The sequence below is a fragment of the Watersipora subatra genome, chromosome 3 (assembly GCF_963576615.1).
Source record: "Watersipora subatra chromosome 3, tzWatSuba1.1, whole genome shotgun sequence".
Classification (NCBI taxonomy): Eukaryota; Metazoa; Bryozoa; class Gymnolaemata; order Cheilostomatida; family Watersiporidae; genus Watersipora; species Watersipora subatra.
Window position 1 is genome coordinate 22,138,697 of NC_088710.1, and position 23,510 is coordinate 22,162,206.

The window sequence follows — 23,510 nt, forward strand, 5'->3', positions numbered from 1 at the left end:
AGTAACTCACTACAAACCGGCACATTCACTCAGAATTATTGATTTTTTGGAAAACTAAAATTGAGGAGTTGCCCTCTCTTGCCAAACGAATTTCGACCATTTGATTGGTTTAGAGCGCAAGGTCGTTTATGAGTTAATACAGTGTGTGGAGTTCTAGCATTTATTTATATTGAGAAATTGAGTTCCAATCGACATGTTTTTGATTTCTGAGTAAGATAATCAGCATTATGATTTGTTGCTGCCACTTTCAAGGCACTAGCCAAAGAAATCTACACAAACAACTGAGTCAGCAATGCTATGATAAGTTGCTTAAGTATGCCAAAGACTGGGTAGTTACTAATAAAGATTCAGAAAGAACTTTGTGCAAGGAATTTATACATTCTTATACTTATGATGATGTTGTTGATAAGTCCACTGATAGCAAAGCTGAGCTGCCTTTAATCCTCTAAACCTGCTATGGAAGGATAATCAGCTTAGCAAAGCTCAAATCAGCACAACAGTCAAATGTAAGTAATCTTATAATTCTGAACTAATCTGCAGTACCTAATGTTTTAAAAGTTTTAAATTACATTTATTAAATTAAAATTACAAACTATGAGCTAGGTTTTCACTGTTGTTTAGACAACTCTGAATGATGAATGAAATGTATGAATGCCTGCATCTGGTTAAATTTTATTGGTACATGTTTCTTTTAAGATTGTAACTCATGAAAATGAAGATCCTGAGCCAACTACTAAACAATTGCGCTCCTCATCCTCAATAAGAGCTGAAACTACACTACCCAAACTATGTGTTATTTGTGGAAAAAAGGAGTGGTGGACTAAGAAAGCTGGTAAGCGCATCAGAGATGGTCTACTAAGGGCAGAGACCAAAGATGCTGGTAAGTTAGGTAACCTTGGCATTATGTTTATCACAACCATGGTCTACCGTAAAGACTAATTAATCTAGCATTTGTGATGATTTGTTGAATTGTTATGTTTGTTTTTACAAGGTAAATTAAAACAAGCTGCTGAGCTAAGAGCTGATCATAGCCTCCTGGTACATTTTCTCTCTGCTGACACCGTCGCTCAGGAGATGTGTTACCACAGACAGTGTTACTACCAATACCCAGGGCTGAAATCATTGTATAACTCCCACACACAAGACACAGGCGCATCATCCAGGTTGGTGTAATCACTGTACATTGTTATCTGTGTGAATATGAACATTATTGCTGGAGGATAGATAACTTTATACACCTCTGTACATAACTGCTCCCATCATCCAATATCAACCAAAACCAGAGTACAAACTAATATGACATGTCCACCATATACTTAGATTTTAGCAAAGCACCAAATGAAATATGAAAAATGTGTAAATTGTGATTTACATCAATACTTAAACCATAACTGTCACGAACAACTTTTATTGTATTTACTAGGTAAATCAGACACGCTGATTCCGATTTTGTACTCCAAATAAAGATTAGTCCACTAACCTTCAAAGTCATTTAGGCTTTTTTAAAGCGTTTCAATATCCGTTTCGAAAACAACACAATCGGCATTACAAGCTCCGCCCATAAATATGTGACGAAACCTAGCTTTTTCAGAAACGGAAGTTAGGAAAGTTTAGTCCGATTTAGAATAATAGAGATGGGTGTCTTAAAACCCATTATTATCTAAATCCAGCCTGTAAAATAATTTCAGTTTTTTATGAAAGGGATATAAACTATTTAAAATTGCTCGCAGCTTGTTACATGACGTTTAAATGGGCTGGACGCCGAGAAAAATGAGCTCAAAAAGCGCGGTTTTATCACAAGCTAGCGTTGTTATCGCGCTTTTTAAATATGCAATGCTAAATAGCTTATCTACCTTTCAGAAAAGACTGATATTATTTTTAAAGCTGGATTTAGATATTAATAAATTTTAAAACACCCGTCTCTATTATTCTAAATCGGTCTAAACATCTCTACGTAACTTCTGTTCCTAAAAAGCTAGGTTACGTCAAGTATTTATGGGCGGAGCTTGTTATGCCGATCGTGTTGTTTTCGAGACCGATATTAGAACGCTATAAAAAATCCTTTATTACTCTGAAAGTTAGTGGCCTAATCTTTATTTTGATTACAAAATCGGAATCAGCATGTCTGATTTACCTAGAAAATACGATAAAAGTTGTTCGTGGCAGTTATGGTTTAATACGTAGAATTTAAATTATTTATAACATGCCATAGTTCAGCTATACTCTGTTTCTTTTCAGTGAATCTTTACTCAATCAGGTAAAAACCTAATATATGTAATACTGCACAATATATAGATTGTGTGAAATGTGGCTATTTCTTTCGCAAAACAGTAGAAATGCCCCGATTCTAATTTCACCAGCTGATTCAGGTACCGATCCGATATATTGATTCTCATTGAAAAATAATCCGATTCAGATCTTCTGTGTTGCACAGATAGTTGTTCTTTTTATTATGCAAATTGAAACATAATGCAAAGAAAATATAAATGTTAATGTATTTATTTGTTTGTATTTATGGAAAATATATACATGTATATGCATATTCACATACTGACATACCGTGCATGTAGTAACAAAACAGTCCGTGTTTCTTGTAATTTGTAAATAAAGGTAATTACTGTTAGTGGTACAGTTCTCTCTGTGATAACGAAGTCTCTCTTTTATTGCTGGATGAACTGCTGCGTCTGTACCAGTTTAGAGCAAATCAGCGTTTGTTTTAATTACCGTTAGTGATTCAATTCTCTCAGTAAGAAATATCTTTCTTCTATCACTATCAATGTAGCCAGTCGTACTGAAGGGCAATGACACAGATGATGAAGGACAGGCTAAATACCGATAAACCACTAGGTTTACCATTTTTTATACGGTACAAACGATACATTGTATCGTCAGGATCAAGAAAGTGATAGATAACTTTATACACCGACTGTTTAAATTACTTTCGTAATGCTAGCAAACAGAAATATTACACTGCGTTTTTGTCTCCATATTTGTTATCTTGCTCGTGATTGGCTGCAATAAATCCTGTCGCCGTAATTGGGAAATACCACACTTTGTGATTACGTCCTGACTAAAGCAAAAAGGTTCCTTAGCTGTGCTTATCAGGCTATAGACATGAAATAAATTGTGTGGCAGGCCTGAAATTCATAAAAAGTAAGAAGCTTGCCGCTGATGATTTTTTATTAGTGTTGCAGGCTAAAATACGGTTTTCTGCAAAACAGTTGATCTGTAAAAAGTATCAGAAGTTTCAGATAGTTTCAGAAAAAATCGGCCGATACCGATTCAGATACTTAACACCCATATCGGCACCGATACCAATTCCGATACCGAAATCGGGGCAACTCTACAAAACAGGATGCATAATCTAGCACATAATACACTTTCATCCTGTCTGTGTATGTGAAATCGGAAAAACTTCTTAACATGGCCTATGCTGGACTGGTGTCCTTCTAAACAATAAAAAAATTGATGATTGTTTCCTTGGTGAGGGAGCACCTTCTTATGAATTACAGTACATGCTATCTGAACATAATGGTACATGGGAATCTATTGCAACAAGCATATACCAGTATAGCAGTACCATATGCATTTATAATAATGTTTTACTTGATTTTTAGTAACCTAGAGACACGACTCTGCCCTGCCTTCTGCCGGGAAGTGATCACTTATCGATTAGTCTCCATGAAGCAGATCTTATCAATGGACTCAGTTAAGAGAGCTCTACAATAAGTATGATGATGCCCCTGATATCGAGAGGTATGCATGATCAATACATAGCGCCAGTAATGAATTGTTCATTAGTTTACTCGGAAAGATGTTTCCTTTGTGAAAAAAACCCAAACATGATTTGATTTGCAGCCAAGAATATCTTAAATTGCTCAAAAACCTGTTGGTTTGCCAATAATAGTTTACAAGCTGATCATCATACTTTTTTGTCTAGGTGCTCTGCAAAGATGGTATCTCACACAGAGTGAGGAAGTACTCAAAGATGCCTTTTGCTCATGTAAGGCTAGTAAATGTCAGACAGGACAATGTGGCTGCTATGAGCAGAACCTGAAATGCACCGAGTTCTGTCAGTGTTGTCACTGTAAGAATAAAGCTGGAGGAGATGACAACGATGAATGAGAAATCCAAGAGGACGACGACTTTGATGGCTAATTTCAGTTTTGATGTATTTGAATTCATTATTTTCTTCATTTCCAACATAATTTAGTTTTAACTTTTCCATAGACCAGTGGATAATCAAACAAATCAACTATCAATGTTTTTTAACTTGTTTGATAATTCGCAAGGCATGTGCCAGCAAGGGGGCATTTCTATCCACCCCTGTGATTTTTTTACAATCAAAACCTTTAGTTATACTTTCATTTAAAAGATATGAGTGTTCAGTCAATAAATTTAAGAAAACTTAATGCTCAGTTTGATTTTAAATGATTGCCATATATAATGAAGAGGGTTTGTTCGTATTTTTATACACCCCTGTTTTCCCGGCTATCGTGCCGGTTTGGAGCGAGTTACTACCCAGATTTGAAAAATTCAGGTTTTTTTGACCCAGAAACCACTTAAATTGTGTATATCCATGTAACTGGAGCGGAACTCAATTTTTAGGCCACTTTTTAGATAGTGGCTTACTGACTAAAAGACCTTTATATTCTAGCTGTGCTACCAGGTGTTGCCCGGGTAATAAAAGTCTTTGGACAGAAAATTGATTTGTATTTAACATATTTAACATATATAACAACATTTGCCATTGCTAGCTGAATGCCCGGCATTGCCCGGATATTAAAAATCAGTTTATAAACAATTAGATGCAATGAGAGTTGCCTGCCACTTGCTATTAGCCTGGCACGTTGCCAATGGATAATTTAAGTAAGATTATTAATAAGAGCTACCGCTTCTCATGACGTGACGCCACCACTTTGCATCGTGACGGAAAGCGGTGGCGCATTTGCTCCCATATAGCAATATATATTTCCTAGTGAATCTATCAAGCTTGTGTGGCTTAATTAGAAGTGTTGGACTGGCAAACGGGAGATTTCAAGATTAAATCTTCTGCGATACAGATTATTTATTCCAAGATTTTAGTAGCTATAGCTGGACACGCACAACGACGAACAAACGGATACACACACAAACTTTGAAAATTATATATGTAAATGACAGGAGACAATGAGCTAATCTGTTCCTATTAGGATGTTTATTATGCTTTATGTAAGCTCTGAGTAAGCGCATGACCCACTCGTTACCCATTTATGACCCACTCGTTACCCATTTATGACCCACTCGTTACCCATTTATGACCCACTCGTTACCCATTTATGACCCACTCGTTACTCATTTATGACCCCCTCGTTACCCTTTTATGACCCACTCGTTACCCATTTATGACTCACTCGTTACCCATTTATGATCCACTCGTTACTCATTTATGACCCCCTCGTTACCCATTTATGACCCACTCGTTACCCATTTATTACCCACTCGTTACCCATTTATGACCCACTCGTTCCCCATTTATGACCCACTAGTTACCCATTTATGACACTTTCTGTTGCTACCACTAAACTCATTACATAGCATGAGCTAGGCAGTGAGACTTTGTACAGCATTTGCGTACGGTCAAGAGCTGCATGGTGCGGTTTTAGTGGTCTTAACAAAAAAGTTTCTGGTTAGTGAGTAGTTAATTAATTAGCTTATTGTGTCTGCAAATAATCATAAGGAAACAACCATCCGCCTGCGTGGAACCAATAGAAAACATTTTTATGGCCTGCTGAGCTTACATGTAGTTATCTCTCCATCGCAATGACCAACCGTTTCAGACACATTACAGCTATGCAGGTTTTACAAATTCTAGATCAATGGACTTCTGATGATTATCTATTGAGCCATAATATGCCTACTGATGACAATCATTACTTTATTTTCAGCAGCAGTAATAATACCGTAAGCTCTAGCAAAACCCATTCTGACTTGAAACCTCTGTCAACCTCTGTCAAAACTGGGACATGTCTAGGTTCGGACTTGTCGATGTTGGGACTGCTTCCCTTTTTGAAGCTATACAATAAGTGTTTTAGAAAACAATCGTCATTGATACTCAGCACAAAAGTGACCCACCTCAGCACAAATGGTCTCACCAGCAAACGCAAATCAATTGAAACACTGGCTAACAACCCGTAGCTTTAACGGCTAACAACCTGCTGCACGGCAGCTTTACGATGTAAATTGGTTGAAAAAGTGCTTACCTTTTTCAACATTAATTTCAGGCTTAGTTTTATTGCGAAAACAGCTAATCAACGGCTTCAGAGCATTTGAATTTCCGACAGAAAAATATAATGTTGGTATGATAGCCATTGCTAGAACAAAGGTAAGAAACGTGTAAGTACAACTGCAACATACCGCTTTCTTATGGCCTTCGTTACAGGTTTTCATAGATTAATTCTCAACACCTCATATTTTACAATTGAATGCGCCCAGCTTTCCCACAACAATCGCGAGCTTTGCGCTATGAAGCCTCAGTTCCTAGAGCCCTATGCTTAGGCTGAACATTTGTAACGCTATACTTGCCAGCGCCGTAGCTCTTGGGTAAGCACTGTCGCGCCCACTTTTTTCATATAACATTTCTTGCCCAATTCCAAAATTGCTACGTTGAAGTCTTGCAGAGTTCCATCTTTCCGTCAGCATGTCTAGTGTACCTTCGCCATTTATTTATTGGGGACAGAGTTCACGAACTGTTTTTCTACGTATAGCTTTGAAAGACGTAAAAGTGAGTAAATAAAAAATATATTATTCACACATTTTCAAGGAAAAGCAGCTTCTGTTCATATGTGCCTCAAAAGTTGCGAAATTCGTGAGAGTTCGTTTTCGATTGTCGTAAAATTCAAAGCTTGTTTTTATTCTTATTAGTTTTTTGTTAGGTTTTTAAAACTTAAAAGTCGTTTTTCATTCTTGCTACTTCTGTCTTTAGCCCTCGAGTATTCTGAGCTACTGTTGCGACTTTATATATTGCTGGTTCCTGACCTGGAAGTAGAAAATAATTGACGTATATTTTATACGTTCAGTCAAATTCTACAATTTGACTGAATATACAAAATAATTGTTTTTTCAACTGGAACTTTGCTCTTGCTAACCTATCTGTTCAATAGCGCTTTACTGCCCCAGGGGGTTCACTCTCTTATATTCATCCCAAGGGCTAGTCTGAGATGTTATAAAATGCACCCTTTCCACTGGCGTACACATCAATAAAAAACTACCATTTATCACTTCACCACCACAGAATAAATACCCCCTTTTTCGGCTCAATCACTGCTGTTACTTAAAACAGCGATTTTACCCGCTCAACACTACTTGGTACACTTATTTTACCCCCTTAGCACTACTTAGATTAAAGTAGTTCTTGCAAATGATGCCACACCCGACCGTCAAGATTATACGGGAGCTACCCTAAGTCTGACTAAGCTGGACCGAAGACTGGCCCTGACGAATTTGGACCGAACACAGGCCCGTAGAATCAGACCGAATACTGGCCTCGTAGGATCAGACCGAATACTGGCCTCGTAGGATCAGACCGAATACTGGCCTCGTAGGATCAGACCGAATACTGGCCTCGTAGGATCAGACCGAATACTGGCCTCGTAGGATCAGACCGAATACTGGCCTCGTAGGATCAGACCGAACACTGGCCTCGTAGGATCAGACCGAATACTGGCCTCGTAGGATCAGACCGAATACTGGCCTCGTAGGATCAGACCGAATACTGGCCTCGTAGGATCAGACCGAATACTGGCCTCGTAGGATCAGACCGAATACTGGCCTCGTAGGATCCAACTATCATTAAATGTCTAGTTCCTATTAGTTGGCAGAACACTTGTCTGGCTGAGGTGGTGCACTAGCGTGGATGCAGCTGTGGTTCGCTGTCTAATACCACGTGCCTACGCACAGCGTTACAGACTCGCCAAATCTGTCTGTCGTCCCTCGAAGCCTTGTGTGGCTGCAGCTATGAAACGCAGTCTTAAGCCACGGCTTATGAGGAGAAGACAAAACAAATAAAGCTAGTGCTCCCTACTAGATAGTCTGCTATAAATCAATTAACAACACTTTAAGAAAGCGTCAAAGTTTATTCACAAATATCAGCACAAAGCACAACACGAGCAGAACACTCTAACAACACGATTGCATGTTCTTATATACACACAAAAATGGCAAAAACTAAGATAATTGGTTAAAATAATATAGGTCAATTTTACTGACTGTAATTGGTTACACGCATGGATAAGACAGCAAAACGATAAGATCCAGTCAAATCTTACCACAAAAGTTAGCGCAAACAAACAAAACGAGTGTCTATTACCTCCGCTTTACAAGTCCTCTCTCCGATACGCCCGCTTATTACCCATAAATACCGTAAGCTAGTTCTAACATGCTAATTCTAATGCTCCTCCAAAGCGAGTAGTCTTCGCGATCTGACCTGACCCTCGTGATCGACTCGGACTATAGCCTATAGTTCCGAGCTGATTTTTTTCCCAAAGGGCCTTCTTCAGGGCCACCACCTTGTACAAGAGTGTTGTTCATCTGGCTATGAGCGTTTACTTCAAGATGCCATTTTACTACTGCCTGCTGTGGATAGCAATATACATGTCAAAATGTTGGCATGAGATCCACACTTCCAAGTTCAGCTGTACATCCAATTCATTAACAGTGATTAGTAAGTTCAACGACTATGGACAGTTGTCTATTTATGAAATGCTTGGAAGCATACCCTTCACGTAGCCTACGCCAGTAGCATCTTCATTGCCCGAGATACTATAACTACCATTTTTCTCTGTGTATTCAAAGTCTACAGAGTTTATATCACTTCCATCATCTGAATTATTTTCATACTGATCAAACAAAAAATCATTAAGATCGCAGAATACAATAAAATTTCATTTTCCCGTTTTGACCGTTGAGCCGGATGTTGACTGGAGTCGACTCAAAAGAGTCGCAAGTTTTTTAGCTATTCGCACAAGGCAACTCCTCTCAGATAATCATTTCATATTGTAATTTATTGGTTAATATCTTGTAGATAATATGTAAAATTTACTAGCATTTATATATCCTTTGTTTATTGTTACTAGGCGACAGCCTTATAAACATCTGCCGAAAGCGACCGAAAAGTCATTTCCCCACACAACCGATGAATGACATTTTGGTCGGTTCCCCAGCTTAAGGGTTACTGATGCTCAGGGCAGAATGGCGCCTAAGATTGACTTCAACAGTCCCTAAGCACTGCACCACAGCTCATGAATACCCCTCTCCACTGTGTGGAACTAATGAGACATGTTTGGGTCCTATCCACTGCACCAAGCTATAAAACATAGCCTTTTTTATGAAAGCACTCTAGACTAGAGGGTCTGGCCACCAAAAAAAGACCCCTAAAACGTGATTTTTTGTCGAGCCCTTGGGAATAAATAGAAAAGATTAAACCCCCTGGGTTTACTGCACTTGTAAGGCCCTGCGTACCTGATGTCAACATCTACTTATGAAGCAAATATATCCAAGTATAGCTGCATTTTTTTATGAAAACAGCACTAGTGAACATAATTAGTTCATTGGCGCTTGCATCACACAGCTCTACAGGTTGCAGAAATATTTGACAAATTATTACATTCAAAAGGTTCTAAGAGGCAAATTACTTGTTCAACAATTTAGGCTAGAATATCATAAGTTCCCTCTTTTCTTTTCATCACTTGATTGAATAATGATATTATATATAAATATATATATATATTCTACTGTATACTAGCATTAATCATAAGTACATCACCAATGAAATATTAATTTCGTTGCGTTGTATCCATAAATATGTTAGCTATATTTAATGTATTTTGTATTAATACAACAGACAGCAAAAAATAATATGTAAAAATAAACAGAATTTGACATTGACAGCTCTATTATATAGAGATAATTATAATTGATAATAATAATGATAAGAGATAATTTTGTACTGAGACAAATCCTACTGATAATCATTTTCATTCTATTCCTAGTTTTTGCCTTGCACAGGTTAAGTTTCATTTGTTGTGTGTTGCAAATCCCAGAAGGGGAGATGTAGTGGAACTGGGCTGGCTTTACTCTAAGTGTTGTCTTTCCTTGCTTATGTTGTGTTACATAGTTTTGTCCTTGAGATCGGTGGTCATTCTGGATGCAAGTTAACAAAATACATACGAGTAAAACCGCGACTCTTCAAGTCTACCTTTAGCCACATGAGAGCCAAACGCAATAATAAGTTACAGTTGTTGCATTCAATTGAATGCACCTACACAATCATCAAATGATCAAATCCATCATGTCGAAAGCTAAATCATTTAATTGGTCCATCAAATTTTTTCATACTAGATAAAAACATTGTCGATGTCTGCTCTATGCATGATCGAAAGTTATCTTTGTTCACACCATAAGATTGTCTGATTGTAAGAAATATTGTCTTTGGCTTTTCCATTATTGCAGTGGGCATTTTATCACGTATTTTTATACCTATGTGAATCGGCATGCAAGTGTGTAGCTCTACACTTATTTGAATGAAATCATGAGATCAACTAAGCTTTTCATAATTTAAAGATGAGACCAGCAACTACAATTAATGTTGATGAAAGGGTGACAAAAGCAAACATGCTTAGATAAATTTCTCTTAAAACGGCTCACTGATTGTGAAAGTGAAACCAAGGAAAAATGAACTAAGCCGCAAAAAGAAATTCAAAACTATGAGCACGCAAGAAATTATTATTACGTTTTGTTTCAAATAAAAGTTTACTTTTTAAGTCTGTGCTTTGGAATCCAAATTTATTGAAGGCAAATTTATTTTCTCTTTCCTCTGCAAACACGACCATTAGCTGCTATTGTGTGTAAATAATTTTACATTATAATGTCATTTTATTGCATTATTTTTTATACTTGATTTTTGAGAGCATGTGGTCAATTAGGACAATTTACAATATGTTTTTCTGTTGCTATAATATAGATATATGTAGCTGCTTTATTATATAAATAATTTGCATTAACATACAAGTAAATTGACACACTAGCTCAGCCCCAGAACGCATCAAGCTTGCAAGTTTAGGCACGACTGTACTGCTACTCTCACTAGTTTCCTTGAGAATCATTGTTTGAAAACAATAAACATAAGTTATGACATGCTGTTGACTATTAACCGTAGACTAAATGAAGGACTGTAGACCAAATGAAAGAAAGGAAACTATCTACAAATGTATGGATTTACAAACTGCCTGAATTTGAGAAAATTTGGACATCGTGTGTCAGAAATATTTTTAAATAATGACACAAATACTTGCTCAAATTTCACTTTGTATAGCATAAAATTTACAAGCTAAGGTAATTGTAAATCGTGAGTTGACTTGAAAATAGAGCTTTTATATAATAAAAGTTTTTCTCTATTCGCTAAAAGCATTTTGCTTACATGACTTTCATGGGCCGAGGAGTCTATAGCTAATATATTGATCATCTATCAAATGTAAAAAGAACACATTTTTACAAAAGATTGCTTGTTGATTTGAGAGATCATTGCTGCTAGAATTAGTTGTACCGCTACCTTAAAGGGTGATGTGATATTTCAAATTGGAAGGTATTCCGACTTGTTTGAGCGTCCTTGGATAAGGTAAATACTTTTGGTCGATCTCCCTCGTAAATAGTTATTAGCCGTATAGTTATTAACTATTTATGGTAGTAAGTGCCTCAATATAAGTTCCAAACAAAAACACCAACAAGTATTTGCATTGCGTTTCGTTCGTTGCATTGGCACGGTTTTAAAGGTACACCATCGTATAGTCTACCATCAATTATATTGTACTTCAGTGCTGAATGAGTACTCAAACATATAAAAAACCTTTATGCAAAACATTTTTTGTTGCATCACAAAACTATCTAGTTAAATTGTCATTATTGTTGGAACGAAAGGATCACCATTGGATTAAAGTTATCAAAAGTTGTACGTTAACGTTGTTGGCATGTAATTGATCATATTTGAGGCTCACTTTTTTTTTTCTCAGGAAAAACCCGATGTTAGCCTATCTAATGACAGGATCAGTTTTGAGGGCCGAGGACACGGTGCCCATGGTGACTCACTGTACAAGTTTGAGATAGTGCCATTTCGTTACATCGCTCCAGAGGTATGTTATGCACCAATCATGATTTATATATTTTCTAAATTTCAAATGCACCATTTGTGCTAGTTTGCACTGTTTTAAAAATGATAGGTATTACGTATAATGATACAATGACTCTCTCTCTCTCTAACACCCAGTCATTGCGTTACTGGAAGTATTAGATATTTGCAGTTTTTCTAGAAAGAAAAATATCATGACAAGTCAGTGGCTGTATATTTTACAATCCAGACATATTTTTGGGACATTTACTACCCATCAAGTATGAATCAGCCTGCTCAAGAATATAGCCTAAACACTTGAAAAAACTCACAATAAGCAGCCATTATTTTAATAGTTTTTTGATTATGTTCACTCTGCTCATTATTACTACTTTTTTAAGGTTAAGATGCCTTTGATAGTCTATAAGCATTCATCGATTTGTTTTAGTTTGCTGCACCTTGAACTATTGTATTTTGCCGATGTCGCGGAAAATTTTGTATGTGCAGCGGAAAGTGGAAATAGTTTTTTTTCTTTATAAATCATTTGATTCTACCCATTAGCTGTTAAGAGTTAACCAATATTACTAGCTGGACTCACTCTTTGTAATGTTCTTTCTCATTTTTCACAGGTTTTCATTGACTATTATGACTTGCTTGGTCCCGCTTTGACTTAAATTTGAAAACTATTCTTGAAACTTATTGTCATGGTAGAAATCTAAGCTACGAATAACAGGAAGTGAAGTTATCATTGACGCTTGCAAACGAGATCCGACGACAACGGAGAACCCTTGGCCTCGTCTCACTCAGAGCAATGCCAAATGTGCTTGGATCAAGCCTGACTTTGATTGGATGGATGTTTCAGAGGATGAAGATGTTGAGCTGATAAACAGGAAAAAGGTCGGTTCTTTACGCGCTGACTTACCTAGAGCTCCTCTCTTTCCCTTTGTGTGCATTGATGATGGGTAGCGTAATTGTTTGCAGTAAGTAATAAATATTTATTATTGCTTTGCTAGCCAATTTATAAAAGGCTAACTGCTTGTATAGTACTCAAACCTAAACAAACTAAACTCGCTTCACCTCCGATTTTTTTCGTCGTCACTCCTCTCAAGCCTTTCTCTTAATCACCCCTCCCAACCCTTTGTTTGTTCACTGCACCCAGTCTTTTTAGTCCCGCTCATGCCTTCAATCTCTCTTCACTCTTTCACCCCTCCCTACCAACTCTTTTACCCTTTCCAACTCTTTCACTCCTCCCACTCCTATAACTTACCCAACCCATGCATTATCCGATTCCCTTACACGGCACCCTTTCTCTTCTTTCAAGCCATTTCCTTTTTTATCCCCTTCTTTCTTCATCCTTCTTCCTATTTTCCTTCATTCTTTCTTACCATTTCCTCTATTGTGTTTATATAGAATAAAAGTAGTTGGTAACTGAAGCTAGCGTGTTACAGACAGTCTGTATGGGTATCTTTACTATGACTTCTTGTCTCTATAGATCAAATCTGGAATAGATTGTTGCGAATTCAGTGTCAAGAGTTATGAGTTGTCTGTTCATTGTTAATTTACCGGTATCTTGGCAGATGGAAAAGGCTTATCTGGATAAACTGACAAAGGATCTTGAGGCTACAAAGGATGAAGGTTAGTCTTCAATATAGAGTATGCTTGTTAGTCTGTGTCCATAATCGGTGTGACAATATGGAGACGTGGGAGAGTCTGAGCACGTCCCTTGTTTTATAAATGCATGTAAAGCTAGTTGTATTTTGATTTTTGAACAACAAGACCATCTTGCTGAAATGTACTTGTCTGTCAGAAAGTTGAGGCCACAGAGATTGTATTCTTTCGTGTTGCCAAACTATTTGATAGCCAAAAAACAATATGTTTCTGCTTAAAATTTTAGTCATTTTTACGTAAAGAGAAATATTGATTATTCTGGAGTTGGGCTTCAATGGCTGTGGAAGGGTTTGCAAGGTATTCCATACATTTAGACATCTTACGCATGTTCATGTAACTGGTGCGTGCATATATGTGTGTCAGACTAATTGGTAAGACTAGTAGATAGGAACACCATCTAGTCTGCTGATTCTTTAGTGAATCTGATCGTGATATATGTTGGTATTTATCGGTTGTATACACTGACTTCTGTCCTGCGTTGACATCTGTCCTGTGTTAATCTCGGTGCTGCATTAACCTCTGTCCTGCATTGACCTGTGTTGACTTGAATGCAATGCTGACTTCCGTGATGCGTATTTGACCTGAAAGACTTTTTAGTTTGGTAATACTAATCTCGTAGAGTTTTTGTGGCCTTTCAACGCAACCATAGATGACTACACAGGTTATTCACTGTTCATAGCCATGCAAGACCTGAAGAAGCACTATCTCTTCTCCTACAGCCTGTTTCAATTCATCACCTGGACGTTTATTCTAGTCAAGGTCATTCTTGGACTCATCTATACGGGAGCTGAAGGTATTTTATGAGATTTGAAATCTAAAGACTGACTGGACACAATTTTTTGCCACAGTGTACATCTGTATATCTGTTGAGCCGCCTTATTTTTATTGTATTATACTTGAGCTTTAACTATGCTTCTCTACGCGTATACCTCTATTGTGTGAAATACCTCTATTGTGTGAAATAACTCTATTGTGTGAAATACCTCTATTGTATGAAATACCTCTATTGTGTGAAATACCTCTATTGTGTGAAATACCTCTATTGTTTGAAATACCTCTATTGTGTGAAATACCTCTATTGTATGAAATACCTCTATTGTTTGAAATACCTCTATTGTTTGAAAGCCTTTTAGTACTGTCTACTGTTTCAATGTCTCGTAGTAGTTGTCCTGTTTTAGACAATGCCTTTTCCTTCTATTTCTTCAATCCTACTTACAAAAATGTTTTGTTTTTTAATATAGCTAAACATGATTTTTCTGTAGGGCTTAGCTGTATGACCTGTTGTAGTGTAGGAAGATAAAGTCGTAGATAGCTTTTGCTACTTTCAAAGGTTACTAGAGCGCTACAGAATTATATACATATATATATATATACTAGGTGAATGCCCGCATAATAAAAAAGTCTTTGGCTGAAAATTTATTTTTATTTAACATAATATATTATACAACATTTACCATTCTAACTTTACCAACTTTGCTTCTTCCAATTTCATATAATTGGGAAAAGTGGTTTTTATGAAGTTCAAATGATATAAAAGAAAAAAAACAACCGTAAAGGTATTCAAACTTTTTCAAACAACTTAACTTTTAAATTCTATAGCATGAAAGAAGTGTTTTGTTGAAATAATTTAGGAGGAAAATAAAACTATAAAAATGTTTAAATGTGAATGTAAAATCATAGCAAGTAATGGCTAAATATAGTCTGTTTTGCTACGATTACAACGAAAAATTATTTGGTATACAATTACATGGTTTTAGTTCGTTTCACTGTTGGCATCATAATGTGAAAATGTTGCATAGAGTGACATAGAAACCATAGTAATTATCTAATGCAGTCACTGCATAGTAAAAATCATCAAAATCACCATCGTTTAAAAATAGTAACAAAACAATATGTTAACCTTAGCGACTATAGTTACCTACAATGACTTTAGTGCATTTTGTGGTTATGATCTGCAAGAAAATGTAATATTACAATGTACTACGTGCAGAGTTCTTACCTTCAAGACAGATGTGTAACATAAACGCTGAATCTAGCTTATATGAATTTAGCTTACTAAACACATACTTGAAGGAAGTTTTGGTATGCATTTTAGTACACCTTTAACCAAAATTTTATCACTTATCTGTTTGCGAAGCTGTTTTTGCCTTAACGGAGGGCGTTGAACTGAGATACAATCGCCAAATTTTAATTTCAAGAGAAACTATTGTTGAAATGGTTTTGCGAAGAGCAAACTAGCCCTAGTTCGGCGAAGACGAAACAGCATCGAGTTCTATAGAGTTCATAGAGTTTCAATTAATACGTCATTTGGAGTGTGCAATCGAGAAAAGGATGTCAGGGTCGTATCCTCCTATACTGCAGCGACTGCCGTGGCAGTACCATTTTTTGAGGCTAAAAATCTGGAATTCACGTCATTTTTGCTTGATTTTAATACTTTGGTTGGAGAAATGACCAAAATGTTGTTTATCAGTTGCGTGGGGAAACGACTTAATGACGCTTTCGGTAGACATTTATAAAGCTGCCATCTAGTAGCGTTAAACAAAGGATATGAATGCTAGTAAGTTTTAATATAATCAACAAGATATTAGTCAATAAATTACAATATAAAACGATTATCCGAAAGGCTTTGCTTTGTGCTAAAAGCTAAAGAAATCGCGCCTCCTTGGAAAAGAATAAAAGTTGGAAAAACCAGTCAACATCGGCTCGACTTTCAAAACGCTAAAATAAAATAATATTTGATCCTTCAATCGCTAGTGATTTTGTGTGTGATCAGAATAAAAATAATTTAGATGATAGAAGTGATGTAAACTTTTTAGACTTTTATTATAATTTTACTATACAGAGAAAAACGATCATTATGGTAGCTCACACGGCAACGTTATAGCGTTGGACTCTACCGAAAGAAATGCTTCCAAGCATTTCCTACAGAGACAGTTGTACATGGTTGTATTTTTTGTAGTAGTAGAAGATATGTAAATGAATGCTTACGGTATGTACAAAAGATTTTGGTCATAGAAATAAATTTAAATTTGAGCTATGCATGTAACATGCATAGCTATGCATGTTACATGCATAGCTATGCATGTAACATGCATAGCTCAAACTTAAATCTACTACTACTTGCTCAGTATTATAGACTATAGTATTAGTGCGTTATTTTTAACATGGTGCTCTATTAATTTTACTTTTTAATTCTACAATATTATTTAATGAAATTATTTCATAAGAGACTACTCGTCTCCTACACCATTCAGCATTGTACTCAGTGATAATTCTACCTCATGCTAGCTGTGGCCAACCCCTTTAGCAGCTTTCATTCACATTATATTTTTAATAAGCGCTGTTAAAGACAATCTCAATAAACAGTTTTATATTTAGAAAACTGGTTTATAATGTAAAATTTACTGTTAGAACATGTGCCTCATCAGGAGCCAAGTGTGCTAGATTTGCACCATTTTGACTAGTTTTACTAAAAAAATTTTCGGGGAGAGTACCCGGAACCCCTCCGCCGAGAGGGCGCTCGGCACCCATCCTGGACTCTCCCTGCAGTACCATATTCAAACAGGTGGATACGGCCCTAGATGTATATGTTATATAGTAAGAGCAATGAATCGTAAAAGCTTTCGTAGACTCGTGATTAAGCAATTAGATTTCAAACCTGCGATTCCACTCTTCGGTAGTTCACATCTAGCACGATGCGAGAGTTTAATTCCAAAATTTTAATAGCTACAGCCGAACATACCGAAGAACATACAGACAAACTTTGAGATATATATATAAATATATATTATTGTATTTAATATAGCCAGTAATTTAGGCTTGTTTGTCAACCATAAGGCATGGGATGTAACTAGAAGTTCCACATTTTTTTGTAGACTACAAGGTTTACGATGATGTGGGAATCGTTTTGGTCATTTCACAGATTTTTTCAGTTCTTGAAATCATCCACCCTCTTATTGGGCTTGTGAAGTCTGGAGTTATCGCACCTCTTGCACAGGTAATGCACTGATGTATTATTGTATTATTAAAGGTTGCTTGATATGGTCCTGTAGGTGTTCTCCTAGGCCAAGGGTCAGCAATCTGCAGCTCCGAAGCCGCATACGGTTCTTTCATCCCCTGCGACTCCCTCTGATTTTGGATTTTTTCCTTTTCCACTATATGCCAAGTAATTCATAAAACTAGAAGTTTTTCACTAGATTTTGTAATATAATTAAAAAAAAGTAATTATAACTATTATAATTATTATAAATCAAACATTATCATTATTTACGTTTTATTATTATTAGTACCTTATCACATGATTGTCACGTGGCTTTAACTTTAACACATAAGTACAGAAAAAAGTATCGAACTCGCGCGGAGTACTGTACCTTCTAATATTATGTCAACAAACTGGGTTAAACAATTAGGAATCTAGTAAGGCTGGCCAGCCACTTAAGACCACAATATCGTCAATAACACTCCTGACAAACAACAACGCTAATACAGGTAGTATACCTTATAACAATTTATGCGCCAATAAAACCGCCACATTTATTTTATTGTTCTTTGCAAAAGTGTAATTTTGTTTTCTCAGCAGTTGAATCATTATACATGCCACACCTTTTTGTTTTATGGTGTAAACATTGTATAAAAGCATTAAAAGCTAAACGCAAAAGTTGCATGTACTATTTATTTATTTTTTAATTAAAAAATCAAAGGGCTTTGCGGCTCCCACTGGGTTCTTTCTTGCGGAAAACGGCTCCAAATGGCTCTTTGAGTGAAAAAGGTTGCCGACCCGTCCTAGTCCGATGTTTTTAAGGGTAGACATCGGTCTTCTGATTTTCCACATTTTCATCGCTCTTTGCTAACTTTTCGCATCGTTCATTGTTTAGAATGATGTCATCAAGTATCCATAGGTTTGCTTGAAAAGTATGGTGGTACAACTGAAAACTTGCATGAATAGTTGCAAATTGATTTACCATGCAGGGTTTCAAGGAAATTCTAGGAAGATCTGTGTAGGGCATTAGTCTTTTCATCTTAACAGGAAGTGAGCAGGATGGGTGTGAAAACACAGAGTGGGTAGCTGACTTAGTATTTAAACTCTGGCTGTACACATGAACCTCTCTAAAAGTACACTTGACCTCAACGTGTATCCGAGTAACCCGATTCAAAAACTTTTAATGGTTAAAATATGCTGCCAAAGCCTTTAGATGGTAAGCAAATGATAAGTTAGTGATGTTTATAGATGGATGAAGTTATTTTACCTTGAAACTACCACTTAGTGATACGGCGCAAAGTTTGTGTTGCTTTTAACCCTTTCGCTGCCAAAGACGCATTTATGTGTTTACTAGGGTCAAGTGCCACAGACGCATTTTTGCGACTTTTCCAGCAATTGCGCAGTAACTTAATCCTATTATTCGTTGATAACATAACCCACGGTCTTTAGGACTTTTATGAAATTGACAGTGTTGTCCGAAGATTTCTCTATAAAATTGGCCTAAAACAACGAAGCAATTTAAAATTTTTGTTTGAGAATTTCCAACCTAGAAACGAACATTTTTTGTGCTAGTTTTGTGTACCGCACTAGTCAGAAATCAGATAATTAGTTATGTTTATGACATTATAGCTAATTCAGATTCAGACTTTCGCGTTTATGCAGATAATTAAAGTAGCAGCACAGACTCTGATAGTCATGAAAGTAATAGTTCTGTAAGAGTAAGGAACATTGTGGAGGATAGTTTTAGCTTGGCAGCGATCATAGCTTCACATAGCTTTATCATCGCACAAAGAATAGATACATTGAATTTTTTTGAATAGCAGGGCTGGTTACAATGTTGGAAAAATAAAATATGTAACAAAAATGTTCTAAATAGAGTTTGAAATTGAAAAAAATATTGTGTACATATCATGAAGCAATATCGGCAATTTTCGGTAAAATGGCTGGCACTAGCCCGATAGCCGAATTTGTATATGGTTGGCAATGAAAGGGTTAAAGGGTAGTTTTCGGAACATTGGTAATGAAGAGTTGTCATATCTGTTGTTTCGATCTTACAATACGGGAACGATGACTCCAAATAAACTAAGTAATAAAGCGGTTGTTAGAAAAAAGGGTTTTCCAGTTTTTGTGTCTACCAGCACTGGTACGTTTTACTAGCAATATTTGTCAAACTGACTCCATTTTTAAAAAAAATTTATCACCAAACCCTATCAGAAGGTGATATTATGATAGTGCGCCAACTTCGACCATCAAAATTTGACTTTGTGTGGTGAACTGTGGGCTTACCCAAAGTGTTGTTCCAACCTTAGATGACTACTCGACTCCTTACAGCAAGATGTGACATTTGCTTGCGAGTGCTCTGCGTACTTCTGAGAGTTATCTCTATGGAAATATTTTCACTTGCTACATTTCTTTCGGCATTATTCTACCCTTTAGTTTGCATAGTTCGGGAGAAAAGGATGCAGTTGAATATTGCTGTTGAGCATATCAGTAAGATGTGTGCCTGAGATATTTTAAAATCCTAGTTTTAATACATGTTGACACTAATTATTTTTGCTTATTTTGATATAATGCTTTTGTCAGGCGTGTAGATATACTTATATCATTTCATAGTGAACATGACATGTTGCTGCAGGTGTGTGGACGCTGTTTGATGCTTCTAGCAGTCATCTGCAATGAGCCCAAGTTACAAACTGGACCGGCCACAACCTACCTGATTCTTTTCTGGTCTCTCGCGGATTTTATCAGGTCTGTACTAACCTTATTAATCACATTGGCTTGTTTGTTTAGATTTGGTAGGAGGCCTGATCATATTACCCTCAAATAGGTGAGTTGAATACGCTTAAGAACTGCCTGTTGTGGTCGGACACTCTTTTCTCTGATGACCTGTCTTCCATGAAGGCATATTAACCCATTCACAACCGTATGCGCATTTATGCGAAATCTATGGTCAACTGCCATATGAGCATTTTTGCGAATTTCCCAGCAATTGCGTAGTAGCTTAATTTTATTATTTGTTGACAACATAACCAACGATCTTAAGGACTTTCATGGTATTGACAGTGTTGTTCGAAGATTTCTCTATAAACTTAGCCTAAAACAACGAAGCAATTTCAATTTTTTGTTTGGGAATTTTCAACTAAAAATGAACATTTTATGTGTAAGTTTCGTAAGCAACTCCCGAGTTAGAAAAAAGGTAATTATGTTGATGACGTTATAGCCAATTCAGATTTAGATTTTTGTAATTACACAAATAATTAAAGTAGCAGCACTGACTCTGATGATAGTGAACGTAATAGTTTTATAAGAGTAAGGAACATTGTAGAGGATCGTTTTAGCTTCATAGCGATCCTAGCTTCACATAGCTTTAGCAATGCACAAAGTATAGATACATTTAATTTTTTGCAAAGCAGTGTTGTTAACACGTTGAAAAATAAAATATAACAAAAATGTTCTAGATAGAGTTTTAAATTGAAAAATAGTGTATACACACTATTAGGCAATATCGGCAATTTTCGGTAAAACGGTTGGCCAATTGCTAAATTTGTACATGAACTGCAGTGAAAAGGTTAAGGTTTTGAGGAATGTATCATTTAGGCAAACACTTGTTAGTGATTTATTGAAGAGTGGGTCATTTTACGACTCTCTAGGTTATATTTCACTTAGCATTAGTCTGCCAAAGTCAGCACTATGTTTAGACGTTCATGAGTGATCAAATGACAGATACTGTTAGAGATTCAGTAGTAGTAGTACATAACCTAGGGTGTCATACTAGTAATGCTAATGCATCCTGAAGAATACTACTGATTTGGTTAGAGCATCATTGGATTCTTTTTTCAAGATAGAAGCCATCAACTTCTTGAAAGTCTGTACTATTATATGCTGTTACTCGCTACAAGATCAACTCGTGATAACAACTTGCTGAAGTTTTTTACTCCTTAGTAACTCATTGCAAGTGTGTCCTACATGTAAACGAATCTTGGAGGTTCATATAGGACACACTTCTAATAATATTTATGTTTCTATAATCCTAGACACCCTTTCTACATGATGAGCTCGATGAAGGCGAGTTTCTATTGGCTGGTCTGGCTGCGCTACACCATGTGGATCCCTCTCTACCCACTTGGAGTTCTTTGCGAATGTGAGTGTTTACGAGATGTGCTGATGTGTACTCATGAGACCAAAGCAATGACCTGATACAAACACACAGGTGTATATGACTGGTAATGAAATGTGAAAAGGCTGAATACCAGCCATAAGCTGGTTGCCTACTATCAGTGCATCAACTATCAGTGAACAACTTTTCAAATTTACGGTAATTGTGGTAGATATTTGTTGATGAGATTAAATGGTCGGTTTGACTAGCGTATGACATGGCGCAGAGTAGGTACACGGTTTATATCAATACCAATAAGTCTCTATGAATACACTTGGAAACTAGCTAGTTGGTTATTTCATTTTAAGGTCTGGTGAATAAAAGCCATCAGTTTGTCATTTTCTGTTGTAGACCTTATACTATGGCAGGCGATTCCACTCTTCACTCAGTCTGGCAAACTTTCCATTTCCTTGCCTAATCCATACAATTTCAGCTTTTCCATTACTTCAATAATGTACATGCACCTTGTGGTGCTACCATTAGGTAAGTCATGTATATATATTGATACCTGTGTTTGACAACCGTATATCCGTGTATGTTAATATGCTAGACTTGTGCATAGTAACATATCTGATCGACCGGTACACAGTAGTAAATATGATAGACTAGTATAAAATAGTAAATATGATAGACTAGTATACAGTAGTAAATATGATTGACTAGTATATAGTAGTAAATATGATAGACTAGTATACAGTAGTAAATATGATAGACTAGTACACAGTAGTAAATATGATAGACTAGTACACAGTAGTAAATATGATAGACTAGTACACAGTAATAATTAGGATAGACCAGTATACAGGAGTAATTAGGATAGACTAGTACACAGTAATAATTAGGATAGACCAGTATACAGTAGTAAATATGATAGACTAGTACACAGTAATAATTAGGATAGACCAGTATACAGTAGTAAATATGATAGACTAGTACACAGCGAATATGAGGGCTGCTTATTTCTGTTTACATAACTGAAATGTAGTTGGTTTGGGTGACTGGTTAGGTTTTGATATTTTGATTTCAGCGACTTTAAACCTTTGAGTAATGTTTTATGTAAATGTTTTAATGTTCGTATATTTGTGTTATATTATGATGAGACAACTCCTTTTCAACATTCACGTCACATAGGTTAGGTATGTTGAATGTTTATGGGTTAGAGAGACATTCAAACATTATCACCAATAAGTCAGAATTTTTCAGGTCTACTGAAGCTGATGGCACACATGTATTCATTAAGAAAAAAGAAGTTGAGAAAGCCGAGCAAATCTGGTCAAGATGCTGCTAGTTACACTGATGCCAAGAAGACCAACTAGTGATGGTTGCTTATGGCTTGGCAGGTGCAATAAATAGATTTGTATGGTTACATTCCTGATGACTAATTTTACAAGTTATATATTACACTGGCGATGGAAGATTATAGATAGGACTGACTTACCATGACACATACAAGCTGTGAGAATTCAATTTTTATTTGTGAATAAATCCTGACAAATCCTCTGCATTTACGTGAGATTTGCATCCCATTTAGCAACTGATGTCTGACATCTGACATTTTATGGAGTTTA

The 23,510-nt window shown here is 36.3% G+C and overlaps 2 protein-coding genes across 2 annotated transcripts in view; one reads left to right on the forward strand and one right to left on the reverse strand.

Moving 5' to 3' along the window:
* LOC137392030 (methionine--tRNA ligase, cytoplasmic-like) overlaps positions 1-6,370 on the reverse strand; it is a 44,898-nt gene extending 38,528 nt beyond the window's left edge. Inside the window, exon 1 of the mRNA XM_068078619.1 lies at positions 6,243-6,370. Within this exon, the coding sequence (XP_067934720.1) occupies positions 6,243-6,351 (109 nt within the window). The 5' untranslated portion in view covers positions 6,352-6,370. The remainder of the gene's footprint in view (positions 1-6,242) is intronic.
* Positions 6,371-6,629: 259 nt separating this feature from the next.
* On the forward strand, positions 6,630-23,444 carry LOC137389812 (very-long-chain (3R)-3-hydroxyacyl-CoA dehydratase-like). The gene is made up of 10 exons (XM_068075926.1): positions 6,630-6,763; positions 12,045-12,164; positions 12,851-13,036; positions 13,717-13,774; positions 14,487-14,600; positions 17,683-17,804; positions 20,422-20,534; positions 21,821-21,927; positions 22,294-22,425; positions 23,146-23,444. The coding sequence occupies exons 1-10, from the start codon at positions 6,680-6,682 to the stop codon at positions 23,256-23,258; spliced, it is 1,149 nt and encodes a 382-aa protein (XP_067932027.1). The 5' UTR covers positions 6,630-6,679; the 3' UTR covers positions 23,259-23,444.
* The last annotated feature ends 66 nt before the right edge of the window (positions 23,445-23,510 follow it).